Below are 17,272 nucleotides of genomic sequence, written 5' to 3' on the forward strand. Positions count from 1 at the left end.
TAGCGGTTCAAAGTTACTTTAACCGCCACAGAACAAAATTTTGCAAGGTTTCTATGAAAGGAAGTTGAGCGGGTCAAGTATATGCAGGATAATTTAAATGTCGGGTTATCTGACTCAGTAGAATGTTGTCTTTTGCGATCACTTGTTGCGCTCTTTTTGACATCTAAACCATCAGTAGCATCATATTATGGGCAGAAAGTCTAAAAGATCTCGGCTCGTTGAAGGAGACCTAGATGCAGCACAATATGTGACTGTACAGAAGGTCCGCAAAGTAGACCAGGACGGAAATATTAATGTCGAGCGAATTGTCCAGCCTGTTCAGAATTGTAGAGCTGAGTACAAGCGCAAACAAACTGGAGCTAGAGATCACGACGAATGGGAATACCATGATAATGGTGTGGATGACAGCAAGACTGTAACAGAAACTCCACATAAAAAGGTTAGTATCACCATTTCATGAGAAATGTGTTACGTGTATGCTAATATGGGGGTATAGACGCAAAAGGATTATATATTACAATTTGTACAGCGTGTAGATGAATTTTTGGGAGCATTGCTATCGAGGGAAGCTCTTCCACAGGATGAACAATTCTGTCAATCCTGCCAAATGGAATCCATTGCCGTGTGGAGGTGTAAAGACTGTAGTCTGGGATGCACCATGTATTGGAAATGCATGCGACATGCACACATCAAGGAACCCTTTCATCGAATTGAGTTCTGGAATGGGAAAAGCTTTCGGACAGCGGAACTGTGGGAAGTCGGAGTTGCGGTAATTGTGCCTCATTACACTGGTATTAGAATGTGCAACAATCTACAGCTGCAACAGAGGTATTTGGAAGAAAATGAGCGGGTCAAGGACGATGCTGAACAGCATTCACTCCGGCAAGGAATGCCGAGGGGCAATACCACAGATGCCGACATCTCTCAAGATTGCGAGGTAAACAGCGAGCAGCACAAACCAAGGCAGCATTATGCAAGAGAAGAGGAAATCAGTCAGGAGGCTTTACAGGATCAACGGTTCTTTACATACCTAGACTCTCTGAGGAGCAATCCAAATGCGGAACCCATAGAAGAACCTGACGACAATGCCAAGGTGGGCGATGAAGATGGCGATGAAGATGGCGAACTTGATGCACAAGGCGATGCCATTCCGACCTGGCTTAATCATCGAACTGCACAAGAAAACCGTGTACGTGTCCTACATACCAATGGAATACACCAAATATCCTTGGTGACGTGTTCGTGTAATGGAATAAATAACATTCCTTGTGACCTTATTGCTTGCCGCCTGTGGCCTACAAGTTTTATAAGAATTAGAACATTGTTTTCGGCACATCTCCTGGATAACTTTCGCCTTGCCAACCTTGAGCTGCATGCATCGGCGTACCAATTTTATCACCTCCTTCGTCGAGTGACCAGTCCAATGAATCCAGCTGGAGTAGTTGATTTGTACAATGAATTTTGTCGTATGACACGGCTGTGGCGATGGACAAAGAAGCTTAAATGGGCAGGGTATGCTGGGCATAATGGGAAAAAGGTTTCTGAGGTTGAGAATGGCGAGCTCGCCAACTACTGCCCTGCATGTCCGCAACCTGGGGTAAACTTACCGAACAACTGGGAAGACGATCCAAATAGATTTGTTTATCGCCGTGTTCTTATGGCCGACAGAAACTTCAAGGCAGATCACGTACAACCAAAGAAGCCTTCTCAGGATGTATGGCTGTCTGAAGGAAGTGGAATGATACCCAAACGCGAGGAGTATCACACATTTTTGAAGAACACTATTAAAAAGTTAACAGTATGTACTGCACATCCTAAGTAGCATTGAAAGTACTGAACAATTATTGTATGCAAGGAGCACCGTGTGAGAACACCTTCCGAGCAATAACAGGTGCCCTGCAGGCGTCGAAGTCCTGTGATGTAACAGGCGTAGTGGCCGTTGCATGCGCTCGGCATGGGTGTTACGCCCCAAATTCGCTGGTTGATTTGTTTAAAGGGGAGCAGCAGAAAAATGTGGATTTTGCTTTGCTTTTGGCATTGAAATCGACTGGAGTGCATCCTAAGCAGGGGTTAACATTTCTATATGATGTTATTTGCCAATTCTTTGTGTACGTTAAGCAAAGAATTGGGCACTTACTTCCTGAAGGACTTGACCTGGACCGTGCTATTGGGCTCTTTCATGTACATGCTCACAAAGACGAATGTCTTTTTCGTTTTTCGCCTTCTTTCATTCCCGGAGCCGCAAGAGTAATTGGAGAAATCCTTGAATCCTTGTGGGAGAGAATGAATGGGATATCTCCAACTGCAAGAACGGCCACATTAGCACACCGAGCAGAAATGCTAGATGACCACGCAACCGATTCCAATCACAAAAAGGCTCTCAACATGCCAAAAGACCTTTGCCGACGTTATGTCAAGGCTATAGAAAATCATGATGCTACCGAGAAGTATTTCGCCGAAGTGTCACAGGTAGTCTCTTCAGACCTTATTAATCTTTGGACGCAACAAATTACACAGGCAGAGGCCCAACGACTAACCAAGCCTCAAGTGATGGACATTTATGCCGCAAAGGGGCGAGGACAGGACAGTGACAGTCAAAATGTGGATTCTGATGTGGCAGGTTCCGAAGATCCGATAGAGGCATATATGCTGTTTGCTTTGGTTGTTGAAGAAAAGGAGTATGTATTTGATATCTATATGATGATGATCACAAAGCTAACATTGGATACAGAATTGAGATTCGCCTATCTGTTCGCCAATTGACAAGATCACCTCGGCATGCTGATCCTCACAAGATCCAAATGCTCCGAGAGAAATTGAAGCTACTCATAGGAGAGCTTGAGCGTCTTCAGGATGTTGCAGGCATCGTAGAAGAAAACTCAACTCGGCAGGAAAGTATTGTGGAAGTTCTGGATTGGGCGGATGAGTGCTCGCCTGAAGAGGTGGTAGAAGATATGCAATCAACACTTACCTCCCCATCCATAGAGCTTATCGAAGATCATAAAATATGTCTTCCATCCCACGGAAATGCGAGTCAAAGGCTTGTTCCCTATGAACTGAAGGCACAAATTGCTCAAGCAAAATCACATCTCCATAAAATTCGCAACCTAATTGCCGAAAAATCATTTCAATACTCGGATGTCATTCGTAAAGCACCTAGAAAGGGAGTCAGAACTCGTTCACGAGCAAAAGTGGATGAAATGAACCACAGAATAACCTACTACAGCCAGTTGTATACAGAATGTCGGGCTCGTTTGGTTGTACTTGGTGCTGATGATTCTACTCTTCGCAAGTTCCAGGTACTGAAAAAGGAGGACATAAAAACAAGCACAGCAATACTGGATCCCAACACACCTGGCTCTACGAGAGTCCAACTATCGTGGATTTGGCATTCCGCCAATCAGCAACGTCTTGGTCCCAACATTGTTGCCGAAGGGGGTGAATTTCGCCTCGCCAACTCTGAAGGCTCCAACATAAATCTGGATGAGACAGATCCGGAAACACTTACAGAGTGTAAGTAGTTGTCAAAATCAATATGATAAACTTAACTTACGGTATTGTGTTGTTGACCAGTCAAGCGGGTCCACTGGCTACGTGCCAGGGCACAGTTTCAAAGGTGGAGTGAAGAGGCCACAATCCTAGACTACGAAATGTTGTGGACCGTGAACTACTTTGTTCATAAAGCCGAGTGGTGGAGGTGCAGTGCTGAAGTTCATAGAAATGGCAAGGTTTTAGATGGCGATACAGTACAGAAAGGGCGAGTAGCATATGCCGAACGCCAAGCATCCCTTTGGGACAACCTCGCCCGCCGAGCAGATTATCTTTTCCGGATGACTAATTCAAGTTATAAAAAGCAGTTCTAAATATAGGATGCCGAGGACGTGGGGTAAAATTTGCAAATCCGTGGGGTTTACATTTACTACCATGTCTATCCAATCGATTGATGTTTTAAGTCCCTGTGAATCTTGTTCCATGGACGATAATTCATACTATTCCAATCTGAAAGCTATAATCGACTACGGCGAATTGCGGCTGAGGAACGCTCTGTGCGAAATCCATAAGAAACCGTGGACAATTCAAACACGGCACCAGATGTTACTACGTAAAGAACTGGTTTGTATATTGCATGCATCATCCACAACCCTTAATGCAAAATGTAAAATAGGACTATTTCATGTCTTGCGTGGGTTACAGTACTGCTACAGGACATAATATTGACATTCCGTGTGTGCTGAATGCATTGGCAAAATCATTAGGAAGGGTTTCACCGAGGGATCTGCCCGTCACATTCAGTACGGAATTCATCAATTCCTTGGTATACCAGCAATCAGCAATAGGACCTTCAAGAATGGTGGCCAGTTATAAGTATGCCTGGTGGAAAGAGTCAGAGATGGATACGAGTAACGCAACAGAGCAAATAATTGGGGATTTGACCATTCAAGAATGTCTCCAATATCATCGTGAACAGCTACGTCCATTGCTAGAACCCGGTACGCCAACCCATGTTCTAATATTACATGGTAACAACCCAACTAACGTGCCGGAATGGATATCCGCTGTGTCATTGGCAATAAGTTGATGGTCTTGTCAAAATGGACTGGAGTGAGCAAACTAAAACACCAACGCGAGCAATGTCAAGCTCTCCTGATGCGGCCAATCATGAACCTACAGCCAGACCGCGATATCGTGCAAAAGATTGGTGGCCAGACATGAATAGCGATATGAGTGTTTCACCTCAGCAATCACCGTCCCCGCAAAAAGGATACCTACCTACATCACCCAATGCAAGAGACTTTGTCATGACACAGGCTATCGACTCGGAGGGTCGACCTCGACAAACACCAAATGGTACCCAATTAGGCGAGGGGAAATTGCATGGCTCTCAGAACCGGCCGGATTATCACAATAAAATATCGTATTCTAAAGGTATGTCAATACTGCTTAGGATGTGCTCAGTAGCTCATCCGTATCCATGAACGTAGCATTGCCGTCTCGCCAAAGAATGACAGGAAAAAGAGGTTAGTTTCATTATAATTCAATCATTAGCATATATGAATTTAGTTACACAGTCAATGACGATCTTGGCCGCCCCATAACAAGTGCCTCGCCGTCTGAAGATAAACTTGCCACACTGTACTCTGATCTCGCCAATCCCATATCAAATGCCTCGCCATTGGAAGACAAACTCGCCGCACTATATGTCAACCTTGGCCGTCCTGTATCAAATTCCTTGCCATCTGAAGACAAACTCGCTGAACTCTATAACGGACTCCAAGGGTACAAAAACCCTGATTCACACTCTGCAACTGAGCATCCGTCAGAGTCTCCTCAGTATCAAGATTCGTCGACATTTAAAGATGCACTCGCTCTGATCTATTCAAACCTCTCACCTTCGATTAACAGCACCACATCACCATGTCAAGATGATCTGGCTCGACTGTACCTCAATCTTGCACCAGCCCAAGCTAACAAATCCAATCATGCCAAAACCCCCTCGCCGAACCAGTATAATTCAGTAGCGGGCTTGCAGGACACCAACAGCTCATCGCCACACGAAGACAAACTTGAAGCACTCTACACCCGGATATCAGGGCCTTCCAATGTCTCTGAACATTGCAAAAAATCGGCATTAGGTTCACCCAGTTTGAATCGGAATGCCTCGCCGACAACCTATCGGAATGCCTTGCCAACAACTTTCACATTGCCATCGCTCCACGAAAACGCCAAACCATCAAGATCAAATCTTATAACCGATGACCTGGCCTCTATGTACACTAATTTGGGAGTACACCCTCCGGGATCCATGTCTTCAGTGGCTGCTCGCTATGCACATTCTCCTCACTCGCCTGAAGCCAACAACATTGCTGGAAAACTGGCTGACATTTTTAGTACACTCAAGCGCTCACCACAACCATCTCGCCCTGATAACTATGACTCAATTACCATGAAACTACCTGACAGACCGGATCCATTTTTTGATCTAACACCACTATACGAGTACTAGTAGACGACACGTCTACACTACATAATCGTTTTACGTGGCCTCTATAGATGTTACACAGGTTGAATTCATGTAAATAAAACACGCCTACGTGTATAGTCTATGCTCGCCCAAATATATTGCTCGCCCAAGTAGCATGAAGGCGACGGGGAAACCGTAACGTGACTCCGCTGAGTCAAATGATTGTGTCCGCTGAGCAAGGTCTGCAGGGGCCGTTTCCGCTGTGCGGGAACGCTGTGTCCGCTGAGTAAAGGTCTACCAGAGTGTGTACAGTACAGCGATTCCGCTGGACCTCTGCACCTACACACTGTGTAGACTGCCCCATTTGGATAAAATCCTCACCGGGCCAGCGGATCCGCCAGAACGTTATACACACCACACTGTGGGCGTCCCGTGTAAGGTACGGCACAGCACAGTGTAACAACTGACCCTGGATTCGTAGCGCGCGTCGGGGACAGGTAACGGATGAAGCGGGCCCGTTGGTTTTGAGGTGCGGTCTTTATTCCTCTGGCATTCCACGCAAGAAGGAATGTATGCTGACTCGAGGTCTCTGCGCATGTTGGGCCAGTAAAAAGATCCACGCAGAGCTGCGTAGCTCTTGTCAAAGCCAAAGTGGCCTAATGAGTTGTGTGCGAGGGAAAATAGTAGCTCGCGCAATTGGGTGTCGGACGGAATCACTAGGCGTCCTCCCACATACAGGAAACCGTCGGTCTCGGTGGCGCCTGGCACACTGCCAGCTGCAATGCCTTCGCGTAATTGCTTGCAGAAGTCATCGGTGTCGTATGCAGCTCTTATGCCATCGAGCAGAGAAGGGTCGGTGGCAATCTGGAGTGTAGCGCCTACCCAGAAAAGGTCATGTTCGTTGCGTGGAGAGCGTGCTGGTGATTTTGACAAGGAGGTGCGTGTATGCGCAAGCGCGCACGCTGCGAACGCCGGTGATGGTGTTTCGTCTGGCATCCTAGACAGCGCATCGGCCACTGAGTTGTCCTCCCCACGGACGTATACAATCTCGAAATCGAAGTCTGCGAGGATGTTTATCCAGCGCTTCTGTCGATTGGAGGTATCTTTTTGGTTTTCAAAGAACTCTAGAGTGCGGTGGTCTGTCCTAATCTCAAATTTGGCGCCCAGAAGGTACGTGCGCCACTTCTTCAGTGCCTTGATAATAGCAAGGAGCTCCAGCTCATGTGTGGCATGGTTCTTTTTGGCGGTGTTCAGCTGGCACGAGTCGTATGCAACCGGCCTTGCTGTCTCCCATGTCTTGCCAAAGCTGAGAACTGCGCCTGTCCGTCGCTTGCTGGCATCGGTGGTAAGATATATGTTTTTGGAGGTGTCCTCGTAGTCTATGACCGTCAAGCATTCTGCGCTGGTGACAAGCAGCTTGATGGCATCGAATGCGGTCTGGTGGGCTTCTGTCCAGCCCGGAAATTCCTTGTCATATTCTTTGGCTGTGAGCGGCGAGAGGATGGCTGTGTGTTCAGCGAGTGCCGGAAGGTAAATGGCGAGATATCTGGTGAGGCCCAGAAAACCGCGGACATTCGATGCAGTGGTGGGTGTTGGCCAGTTGATGACGCGGTCGCACTTTCGAGGGTCAGCTGTGATGCCTTCTGCGGAAATGTGGTGTCCTAGGAAGTCAACTGCGTCACTCCACAAAACTGTCTTGCTCTTGTTGCAGTACAGTCCTGCTTGTTCGAGCGCCGCAAGCACCGCTGCAATATTGCGTGCGTGCTCCTCCTCCGTCTGGGACCAAATGATAATGTCATCGAGGTAAACATGGCAGATTTTTCCTATGAGATGTCGCAGCGCACCCGTCATGCGCCGCTGGTGTGTTGAGGGTGCATTACAGCCTCCCATCGGCATAACAGTCCACTTGTATAGACCCCAGGGTGTGCGCACCGCTGTGAGGTGTATGTCATCTGGGTGTACGCAGGTCTGGAAAAATGAGTTTGTCATGTCCAGTTTTGCAAAGATTTTTCCCTTCCCACAGTCCGCCAGAATGTCTTCGACGCGTGGTAATGGGAAGTTGTCTCGTATCGTGTTGGCGTTGAGCTCGCGGTAGTTGTTGACCCAGCGCGGTGGAATTGTGTGGTCGGGCACGCCATTACGCAGCTTGGAAATAATGAAAGAGGGTGAGGAATGTTTGGATGAGGAAGGTCGCAGCCTGCCGGCGGCAAGGTGTTCGTCCAAAAGCAGTTTCCAGCTGTCCTGGTGCTTCTTGGGTGTCGAATAACCTCTACCCCAAACGACCTTGTTGGTATCCTTTAACCGTATGTGGTGATAAATCTGGTCCGGTACACCTGCAATTGTGTCTGGGAGACGCAATGGGAAAAGACGGTCCCACCTTTTCTTGTCGCGTGCATCATATTCTGCAAATCTCTCGCCCCTCTCGAGGGACTCGAGCTTCTTGGTGACTGCCGCCGCTACCCCAGGCTTCAAGCGTGTGCCGTCAAGCACTGCGGGCGGTAGGGCATCAAAATTAATGTTGGTAGGTAGAAGAAATAGACGAGGGCGTGGACAGCGGGGAGGAATAGGTGGAGGTACCACCCAATCCGGCTGCCAGACTCGCTGTGGGATGTTTGGGGATACAAGATCATAGCCAGATGACTTTTGAACAGCGGTGCGTGCCGCCGCGTCGATTACAATCTCTTCAGCAGAAAGAAATGACATTCCTAATATAATAGGTACAGGCAAGTCTTCACAGATTTTTGCAAAAATTGTTTTTGAAATCCACGCTCCATTTCCCGAAGTCAGCACCAGCTTCGCATATTCCCTACAGACCAGAGGCTCGTCCGATAATGAACACAGATTGTCCTCCGCGCAAGGCAGAGGAAGACGAGGCAGGCCGAGCAAGGCAGCTGTTGAGCCGCTAATCACTGTGGAGGGGCAACCAATGTCAAGCAAGGCTTTGAAAGACAGAGGAAATTCGGAAATGGCAGGTCCGGTTGCCTCCACGTTTGCGTAGAGGTGTGGGACCGAGAATGTGGGATGGGGTTTGGTGGTGGAATCAGTGGGAGATGGTACGTACGTGTCTTCGTCCGCATAGTCTTCAGACACGGCGGACATACCAACAAATGCTACAGGAACCCGCGTTTTTGCTTCACGCGCGCTCTTCTCTGCTAGCGCCATCTCTCGCGTAAGCGGTTTGTAGGTCAACCAGTCGGGCCATGTGTTGGTCTTTGTCATTGGGCAGTCGAAGGACTTGTGGTCCACAAAGAACTTGCGGCAGCGTGTGAATCCGCTGAACTCGTGGAGGAGTGCGCGCTCCTCAGAAGTCAGCTTGGTGCTGTCCCTGTCGGAGGACTTGTTGTTGTAGGAACTCGAAGTTGACGTGGAGGTGTTGTTGGAGACTTCGCGGTTGTCCTTGCGGTCAGAGAGGTGGCTGAGGAGAGACTTCTTCTCCTTGCTGGCCGAGAGTTTTGCATCGAAACGCTTGTCCTCGCTGCGCAACTCCTCGTCGAGGGCATGAATAGCATCTGCCCATGTCTTATAGCTGGCATCCTCGGAAATGGGGTTGGTGTGAAGTTTGAGCGAGAGGGCGTGACGAGTGTTTGCTTCCAGGAGGTCACGGAGAGCACCCTCTGTAAAGGCATGCTTCTTGGATGAGGTCAGCAGAAGTGCATTGAGATTCTTGATCTCGATGCGCCAATCAACAAAGCGGGTGCTGTCTGGCTGCTTTGCCGAAAGAATCTGCTGTTTGATCTGATGCGCCCAGTTCTTGTCAAGGACTAATTCGGCGAGTTCTTTCACATACTCGTCAAGGGTGAGTTTGTCAATTCTGTCGGAACCGCTCTGGTACCACACCTGTAGGCGGGGCTCCAGCATGGCATCGGCAACATAACTAACAATCTCCTTGGGTTCCTTGCCTGAGTGCTTCATGAATCGTCGGCATGCGTTCGTCCAGGTGTGTAAGACCATGGGCGTGATCTTCCCCGCGGTGAGCATGGGGCAGTCCTTCAGCTTGGTCACCTTGACCTCGGCGAGCGCTGACATTTCCGAACTGGGTAAGAAGTGGCGGTGGCGGTGGCGCTTATTGATATGAGCAGTGATGGTAGCAAGGGAATCTGATTCGCTTGAGGAGCTGTCAGCTTCCCGTTTTGGTAAGAGAAAATTGATTGAGGATTGCGTGGGCGACACAACGGACTCGGATGGTGTTGGAAGCGCCGACGAATTTCCTACTGGGGACAGTGGTTGTTCTATCGACGGGATACTCTCCTGCTGCGATTCGTCGTCTGTGAAGAAACCTTCGATTTCTAGGGACGCCGGTGATTGCGGCTCGGGAGACGGTGACAAGGGTGGGAGCGAGGTGGTCGCCCTCCTTTTGGACTCCTGTCGGGTGACGAGAGGAGTAGGTATGGAAGGTTTACGTGACAGTGTGATGGACGGAGAATTTTCCTCGGTGATGAGCCGGGGGAAGAAGTTGTCGATGTCAAAAAAAAAGTGGAAGGCTATCTGGTAAAGGCAGCCTCACTAACAGTAGGTTGGACTCAGGAAACCTGGAAAGACAGGACAACAATGTCTTCGTTCCGTGTGGTAAGAGACCAGTAATACAGCGTGTGTAAACTACGTACCTTCGTTCCGTGTGGTAAGAGACCAGGAACAAAGGTAAAGGAAAACAAAATTTGTGTCTACGGAATCATGTAATGTGTGTGTGTTGATGCGTGATCACTATGTGTCTAGAGGGTGTTTGTAAAAGGGTAAGTCTGGAGGTAAATTCTGCAAACCTGACATGTGTATGTATCATTCTGCGTCTATTGAGTCTTGAATATGGTGTCTCCCGTCTGAAGTCTGGAGGACACCAAGCTGAGAAACGGCAACCCTTACCACGCGTACGTTGGTAATGTAGACACCGACATGTTGGTGTAATACCATCATGATGTCATAACATTAATATCTTTCTAGTTGAGGTGCTTGGCAAGGTGGATGTATGCATTGACAATAAGTACGTTCCGACTCCATCTGGTAGTAGGTGCATTGGTAAATCTGATTTGTCTACATGACAATGTAACTGTGAAGATGAGAGAAGCATGATCTACAGCATTTTGAGGTCAATATGTCATATGTATGTACATATATTATATAATACGAGAACGAGGTCCAAGCGAAATGGAGTTTATACCTAACGGGTGCACTGTGTGTCTAGAATATACATAACGGGAAAGATAAAAAGTCATGATGTTTAATGATTGGTTGGTATAGGACCAGCGCAGTGCGCTCGTCGCTGACTTCCGGTCGGGATAGAAGGATATCAACGATGCGTTGGTGTCCATTCTTCTGTGCGAATTCAAGTGCTGTATAACCATTGATATTTCGCAAATTGATGTCAATGCCAGGAACTATGAGGAGGCGCTTCACAATGTTAATGTGTCCATGTTGAGATGCCCATATAAGCGCCGTGGTGCCAAATTTGCTTTTGGTATTTACATCGACCTCCAGGAAACCAAGAAGGGTATCTACAATAGAGAGGTAGTCTTTTTGTGCCGCCAATATAAGAGGCGGAAATATATCTTGGTAATGGGCAGTAGTAGCAGTATTGATATCTGGGAGAGTTAACAATTGTTTAACCACATTAGGTTTGCAATTCACTAATGCCCATGTAAGTGCTGTATTGCCATCCTTGGTTGGAATATTTATGTACACGTCCGGGAATTCAAGGAGGGTATCCACAATGGAGTCATGCCCACTGAATGAGGCACTCATAAGAGCTGTCAATCCTGTTTCATTCTGTGCATTAATGTTGATGTTGGGGACCAACAACAGGCGTTTAACCACATCTAGATAACCATTTCCTGATCCCCATATAAGTGCTGTATCTCCAAGTTTGGTCTGGATATTTATATCCACCTCCGGAAAAGACAGGATGACATCCACAATAGAGCAGTGATTGAGTGCCGAGGCATATATAAGAGCCGTCCATCCACCTGGGCCCTGCGCATTAATATTAATTTCCGGGACCGACAACAGGCGCTTGACAACGTCAAGATAACCATTGCATGATGCTGATGCAAGTGGCGTGCTTTTAAGTTTGGTTTGGATATTCACATCCACCTCCGGGGACCCAAGAAGAGCATCCACAATGAAGCAGTTTCCGATACTCGAGCCAAGTAAAAGAGCTGACCAACCATCATTATTCTGTGTATTGACAGAGATTCCCGGAACTGACAATAGGCGCTTAACAACATCAAGATGACCATTGGCTGATGCCCAAGTAAGTGCTGTGTCTCCAAATTTGTTTTGGATATTTACATCCACATCCAGAAACGAAAGGATGGAGTCCACAACAGAGCAGTACCCATAACGTGAGGCATATATGAGAGCCGTCCATCCATTTGTGCACTGTGTATTAACATTGATTTGCGGGACTGACAATAAGCACTTAACAACATCAACATGACCATTGCTTAATGCCAGTGTCAGTGCTGTGTTGCCACATCTGGTTTGTAAATTTATATTCACCTCCGGAATCGCCAAAATAGTGTCCAGAGTTGAACAGTGACCGAAACGTGAGGCAAGTACAAGAGCTGACCAACCATCATTATTCTGTGTATTGACATAGATTCCCGGAACTAACAATAGGCGCTTAACCACATCGAGATGGCCATTGGCTGATGCCCAATTAAGTGCCGTGTCTCCAAATTTGTTTTGGATATTTACATCCACATCCAGAAACGAAAGGATGGAGTCCACAACAGAGCAGTACCCATAACATGAGGCATATATGAGAGCCGTCCATCCATTTGTGCACTGTGTATTAACATTGATTTGCGGGACTGACAACAGGCGCGTAACAACGTCAACATGACCATTGATTAATGCCAGTGTCAGTGCTGTGTTGCCAGATTCGGTTTGGATATTTACATCCACCTCCGGGAAAGACAAGATGGTGTCCACAATTGAGCAGTAACCAGAACTCGAGGCAACTATAAGGGAGGTCCATCCTTGGATGTTTTGTGCGTTGACATGGATTTCCGGAACTGACAAGAGACGTTTAACTATATCGAGATGGCCGCTGTACGATGCCCACATCAGTGCGGTGTCCCCCACTTTGGTTTGCACATTAATATCCGCTTCCGGAAAAGCAAGGATGGTATCAACAATAGAGTAGTAGCCTTGACGCGAGGCGGAGGTAAGAGCCGTCCATCCTTCAATAGTCAGTGCATTGACATCGATTTCCGGCACAGATAACAAACGCATGACCCGTGATTAATGCACATATTAATGCTGTCAGACCACGTTTGTCTTGCAAATTTACATCCACCTGTGGAAAACAAAGAAGGACGTCCACTGCGGGGCAGTGACCCTGTGCAGAAGCATACATGAGAGCCATTGCTTTGTAAGAATCCCGACCATTGACATTAATGTCTGGGGCAGCTAAAAGACTCTGGAGAACATCAACGTGACCATGACTTGCGGCAAACATAAGCGCTGTGAGTCCACTGCATTCAAAACATGTGTTTCTGAGATCCATCCCGTTAGGGAAGGAATCCATAGTCGGCGGATGGTCATTGCTTCCTCTGTTATATTCGACCAGTGTGGAACCTGGATTGTTACCCAAATTGACGTCAATGCCAGGGATGGTTAAAAGACGTTTGACAACCTCTTTCTGACCTGCCGATGAAGCAAGCATAAGTGGTGTCATTCCCTCAGCGTGTTCAACGTGCCTAGTGTCCAAATACCTTAGTTGACAGCGAATTAACTCGTACAATTGCTCTGATCCTATTATGTATACATTGGGGTTGATGATTTTTGATGTAAAAAGGATGTCGATAATGGGCACATAGCCCTCAACTGTAGCACGGACAAGGGCAGTGAGACTTTGCCGACCGGATATTTCCATCCTGAATTTTGAGATCATGAACAGAGCCTGTGCAATACTGTTGTGGCCACGAATTATTGCAACAGATAGAGCCGTAAGCCCATTGCTGTCCCTCAAGTCGGGATCAAGTCCAGGGACTCCTAGAAGGCTTTCGAATATTTGTAAAGAATTCTTGGTGGCAGCAAGTAGGAGTGCAGTGTGTCCGTTGTCGTCTTGAGAGTTCACATCAATACTAGGATGTTGGAGTAAGAGTCTAGCGACATCTGTACAATCTTTTAAGCAGGCGTATAGAAGTGACGTGCGTCCATTCAGATCGGTGGCATTGATATCAATGTTGGAGCAAGCAAGCAGGGCGCGGACAGTGTCAATGTTGCCTATATGTGATGCATGCATGAGAGCAGTAGTGCCTCTGACGTCCTGGATATTCGGATTAATTTTCCTCATCGAAACAAGTGTGCGGATGATACTGATTCGATTAAGAATGGACGAGTACATTAACGCTGTAAGGCCCCTTTTGTTCCATAAATTGAGATTGATGTCTTTGTGAAGAAGGAGCATGTTGACAATTAAGTGATGGCCTTCCTTACACGCGAGAATGAGCGCAGTGTCCCCGCTGTTTGTCTGTACATTTACGTCAATACAAGTAGATTCGAGAAGAGACTTGACCACTGTGGTGCACCCATTTAGTGCAGCAAGTGTGAGAGGAGTATGCCTCTTGGTCGTGCGAGAATTGCACGAGTCTTCCCAGCAGAACGGAACCCGAAGACCATAGTAAGCAATGACATGGCCAGGAGTGATCCAACTGAAACCAATGCGAGAGTCAAACAACGGATAATTGGGGGTATGAAGCACAAAATCAACCAGGATTTCCGTGGGGTAAGACTCTGCATCACACTTGCCGACGTGAAAAGTCCAATTCTGATACGCATAGTCGAGGAGAGGTGCGTCCTAAGATTTCACAAGAGCTTCAAAGGACGCATATGACAGCTTGTCTAGCATTGTGAAGCGGAACGCAGTAAGGTAAGAAATGCAAGCCTTTCCAAGAAATGTATGCAGTGCTTGGATCAGCTTCTCAGGATGATTATTCAAAAACTTGTATGCTGTATGGTCTAAACAGGGAGGTTGTATGATCAACATGGATGTCCAATCATCACTGTAAGTCAAATGTAACTCACGGACGAGGCGCACAGTTTCACTTCGGGGCAGAATTTCAATGATCCCACAGGACGAAGTGCTAAACATGTCTTGTATAGGAATGTCCCTTGCGTGGAACGAATTCTCCCCCTCCCGGATAGCAAGTGCATGTTGGAGCTCGGCGATTGTTAATGGACGACGAGCATTCATAATCCACGTCATGGCACGTTTTGCAAATAATGGATACTCGCCCTGTTGGGAATCAATCCTGTTCATTATGGAGAGGTACATTGATTGCACGTCGTCAGGGAGTCTGTCCAAACTGTTTGATAACAAGGACATGGTGGTGTATCCCTGTAAGGACTGTGACTTGAGCACCGCAAGGAGGAACCTGCAAGATGTGTCAGGACATCAACTAAACAGACAGTAGATTACAATGCAATGTAAACCAATACAATAATTTTTTAGTCTTACAAATCCACCCAATTTTCGGGGCCCGGTTTACAATGTAAAGCAAAAGTTTTATTAGGTTAGAAAGTGGTCATAATTATTCAATTTAAATTTTTATTCATTTGAGTAAGTAGTAGGGACATGTTGGCATCTCACCCCATTTATGGGTTGTTGGGGCAATGTGTGTACATTGAAAGTGCATGCAATATCAGACTAGTGTGCATGCACGTTCTCCTTCCCCACCTGCAGACCAGTGCAGTGTGCCAAGGATGGGGTGCTAATACCCATCAGACGATTATAAAAATGAAAAAGGTAAACACTTCTTCTCAGAAAGCAGGATGAAGGGCTTCTCGAACTCGACGCGTTGGGACTTGGTGTTGGTGATGAAGTAGAGTGAAATGTAACCACGGTCGAAGCACATACCCTCGGTGATCTCAATTTCGTCCTCAATCGTCTTTCCCTCCTTTCCGACCTTCTCCATCGCCTGAGCAATCAATCCTCTAACGTGGGCGTCACCGTTTGCGGAAATAGTGGCTACCTGTGCAATTTCGGCGGTTGTCATGATAGTTTTGGCGTGTGCAGAGAGGAAAGAGACAACGCGGTCGACGGCGGCCTGAGACCCACGGCGCAGGTCCATGGAGTTGCATCCAGCTGCAACGTTCTTGACACCTTCTGAGTAGATGGCACGCGCAAGAACAGTGGCGGTTGTCGTGCCGTCTCCAGCAATCTTGTTTGTTTTCAATGCAACATCTTGAATCAGGCTGAACAAATCTACTTAGCACTTTGCACAAAAACAACAAAAATGAAAAGAAGTACCGAGCGCCCAGGTTCTCAAACTTGTCTTTGAGAGTTATAGACTTTGCAACCATCACACCGTCTACCAACAACCAGACCCTCGTCAGCAAACAAGCTGCCTCTCCCAGAACCACGGAACACGCACCCTTAGTGATTTTTGGTCCACCGTACGCCTGCTCAATGATCACATTGCGACCCTTGGTCCAAGTGTCGCACATCGACACAACTATCCGAGCTATGTGAAATAGGTGCCAGTGGTTTTGACTTGGACTCAGACTTGGAGATGTTTGTCAAACACGATCAGCAGATGTCGGAGCTTCAAAATCAAATCAAGCGGAGCCTGAACTCACTTGAAGTCCCGTTGCAAGCAAATGATCACATCCACTTTGTTTACTTTCTTCCAACCACCACCATCCTCTGCCCACGGATATACCTGGGGGCAAGGTACGTGTATTCATTGTGATGTCTCCTTCTCAAACTAACATCATACAGACCTTCCTTTAACCAAAACAAGTTAGTAGATTATACTTTTTTGGTGAGTAATAGATGATTCTCACTCGGTGCTCATCAGTACTCACCACATACTAGGACCAACTATCTTGAACACTTGGGATGAAGGGTCAGTATTTTAGTCTCTATTTAGTGTGCTTTACACTACTAACATTACTTGTGGAAGGTCCCGGACAACCAGACACTTGGATACAGACTTGAAAGCATGTACATGTGAGTATATGCGCTTTTTATTGGTTTTTGATTCATTTTTTGATGCATATATTTTGCTCCTCCTTTGCCCGTACCACTTCAGCTGTTCCGAATGCTTGAAGCTGCCTTTTCCCGTGTGTCTTCACCATTCACACCTTCTTTGTGTCATTGAGTGTAGGAATTGTCAGCTTCAGGTTCTGTTTTGGTGTTGAGGGTCTGGAGCCATGCACACTAGCATGTGGGTTCAATGTGTCTTACATATATAGTTGTACTATTTTTATGAATAAATAATCTATTTTTCATTATGATTTTTGTGTGCTCCAAAAGGCATTACAATTGCAATACCCAAAAATATTGTAAACCTCAAAATATTTTATTCA

General features: G+C 46.9%; 4 protein-coding genes across 4 annotated transcripts; 3 read left to right on the forward strand and 1 right to left on the reverse strand.

Moving 5' to 3' along the window:
* Positions 1–187: 187 nt before the first annotated feature.
* JR316_0001587 (uncharacterized protein) lies at positions 188–1,822 on the forward strand (the record flags this gene model as incomplete). Its single annotated transcript, XM_047887390.1, has 2 exons — positions 188–439; positions 530–1,822. The coding sequence occupies 2 exons, from the start codon at positions 188–190 to the stop codon at positions 1,820–1,822; spliced, it is 1,545 nt and encodes a 514-aa protein (XP_047752313.1).
* A 515-nt stretch (positions 1,823–2,337) lies between these two features.
* On the forward strand, positions 2,338–3,863 carry JR316_0001588 (uncharacterized protein; the record flags this gene model as incomplete). Its single annotated transcript, XM_047887391.1, has 3 exons — positions 2,338–2,678; positions 2,732–3,513; positions 3,574–3,863. The coding sequence occupies 3 exons, from the start codon at positions 2,338–2,340 to the stop codon at positions 3,861–3,863; spliced, it is 1,413 nt and encodes a 470-aa protein (XP_047752314.1).
* Positions 3,864–4,631: 768 nt separating this feature from the next.
* On the forward strand, positions 4,632–6,004 carry JR316_0001589 (uncharacterized protein; the record flags this gene model as incomplete). The annotated part of the gene is made up of 3 exons (XM_047887392.1): positions 4,632–4,926; positions 4,983–5,018; positions 5,070–6,004. 3 exons carry the CDS (start codon positions 4,632–4,634, stop codon positions 6,002–6,004), a joined length of 1,266 nt encoding a protein of 421 aa, XP_047752315.1.
* Positions 6,005–13,243: 7,239 nt separating this feature from the next.
* JR316_0001590 (Heat shock protein 60, mitochondrial) lies at positions 13,244–16,408 on the reverse strand (the record flags this gene model as incomplete). The annotated part of the gene is given in 6 exon segments (XM_047887393.1): positions 13,244–13,295; positions 13,312–14,759; positions 14,772–14,920; positions 14,987–15,336; positions 15,716–16,156; positions 16,212–16,408. 6 exon segments carry the CDS (start codon positions 16,406–16,408, stop codon positions 13,244–13,246), a joined length of 2,637 nt encoding a protein of 878 aa, XP_047752316.1.
* Between the last annotated feature and the right edge of the window lie 864 nt (positions 16,409–17,272).

The sequence above is a fragment of the Psilocybe cubensis genome, chromosome 2 (genome assembly GCF_017499595.1).
Source record: "Psilocybe cubensis strain MGC-MH-2018 chromosome 2, whole genome shotgun sequence".
Lineage (NCBI taxonomy): Eukaryota > Fungi > Basidiomycota > Agaricomycetes > Agaricales > Agrocybaceae > Psilocybe > Psilocybe cubensis.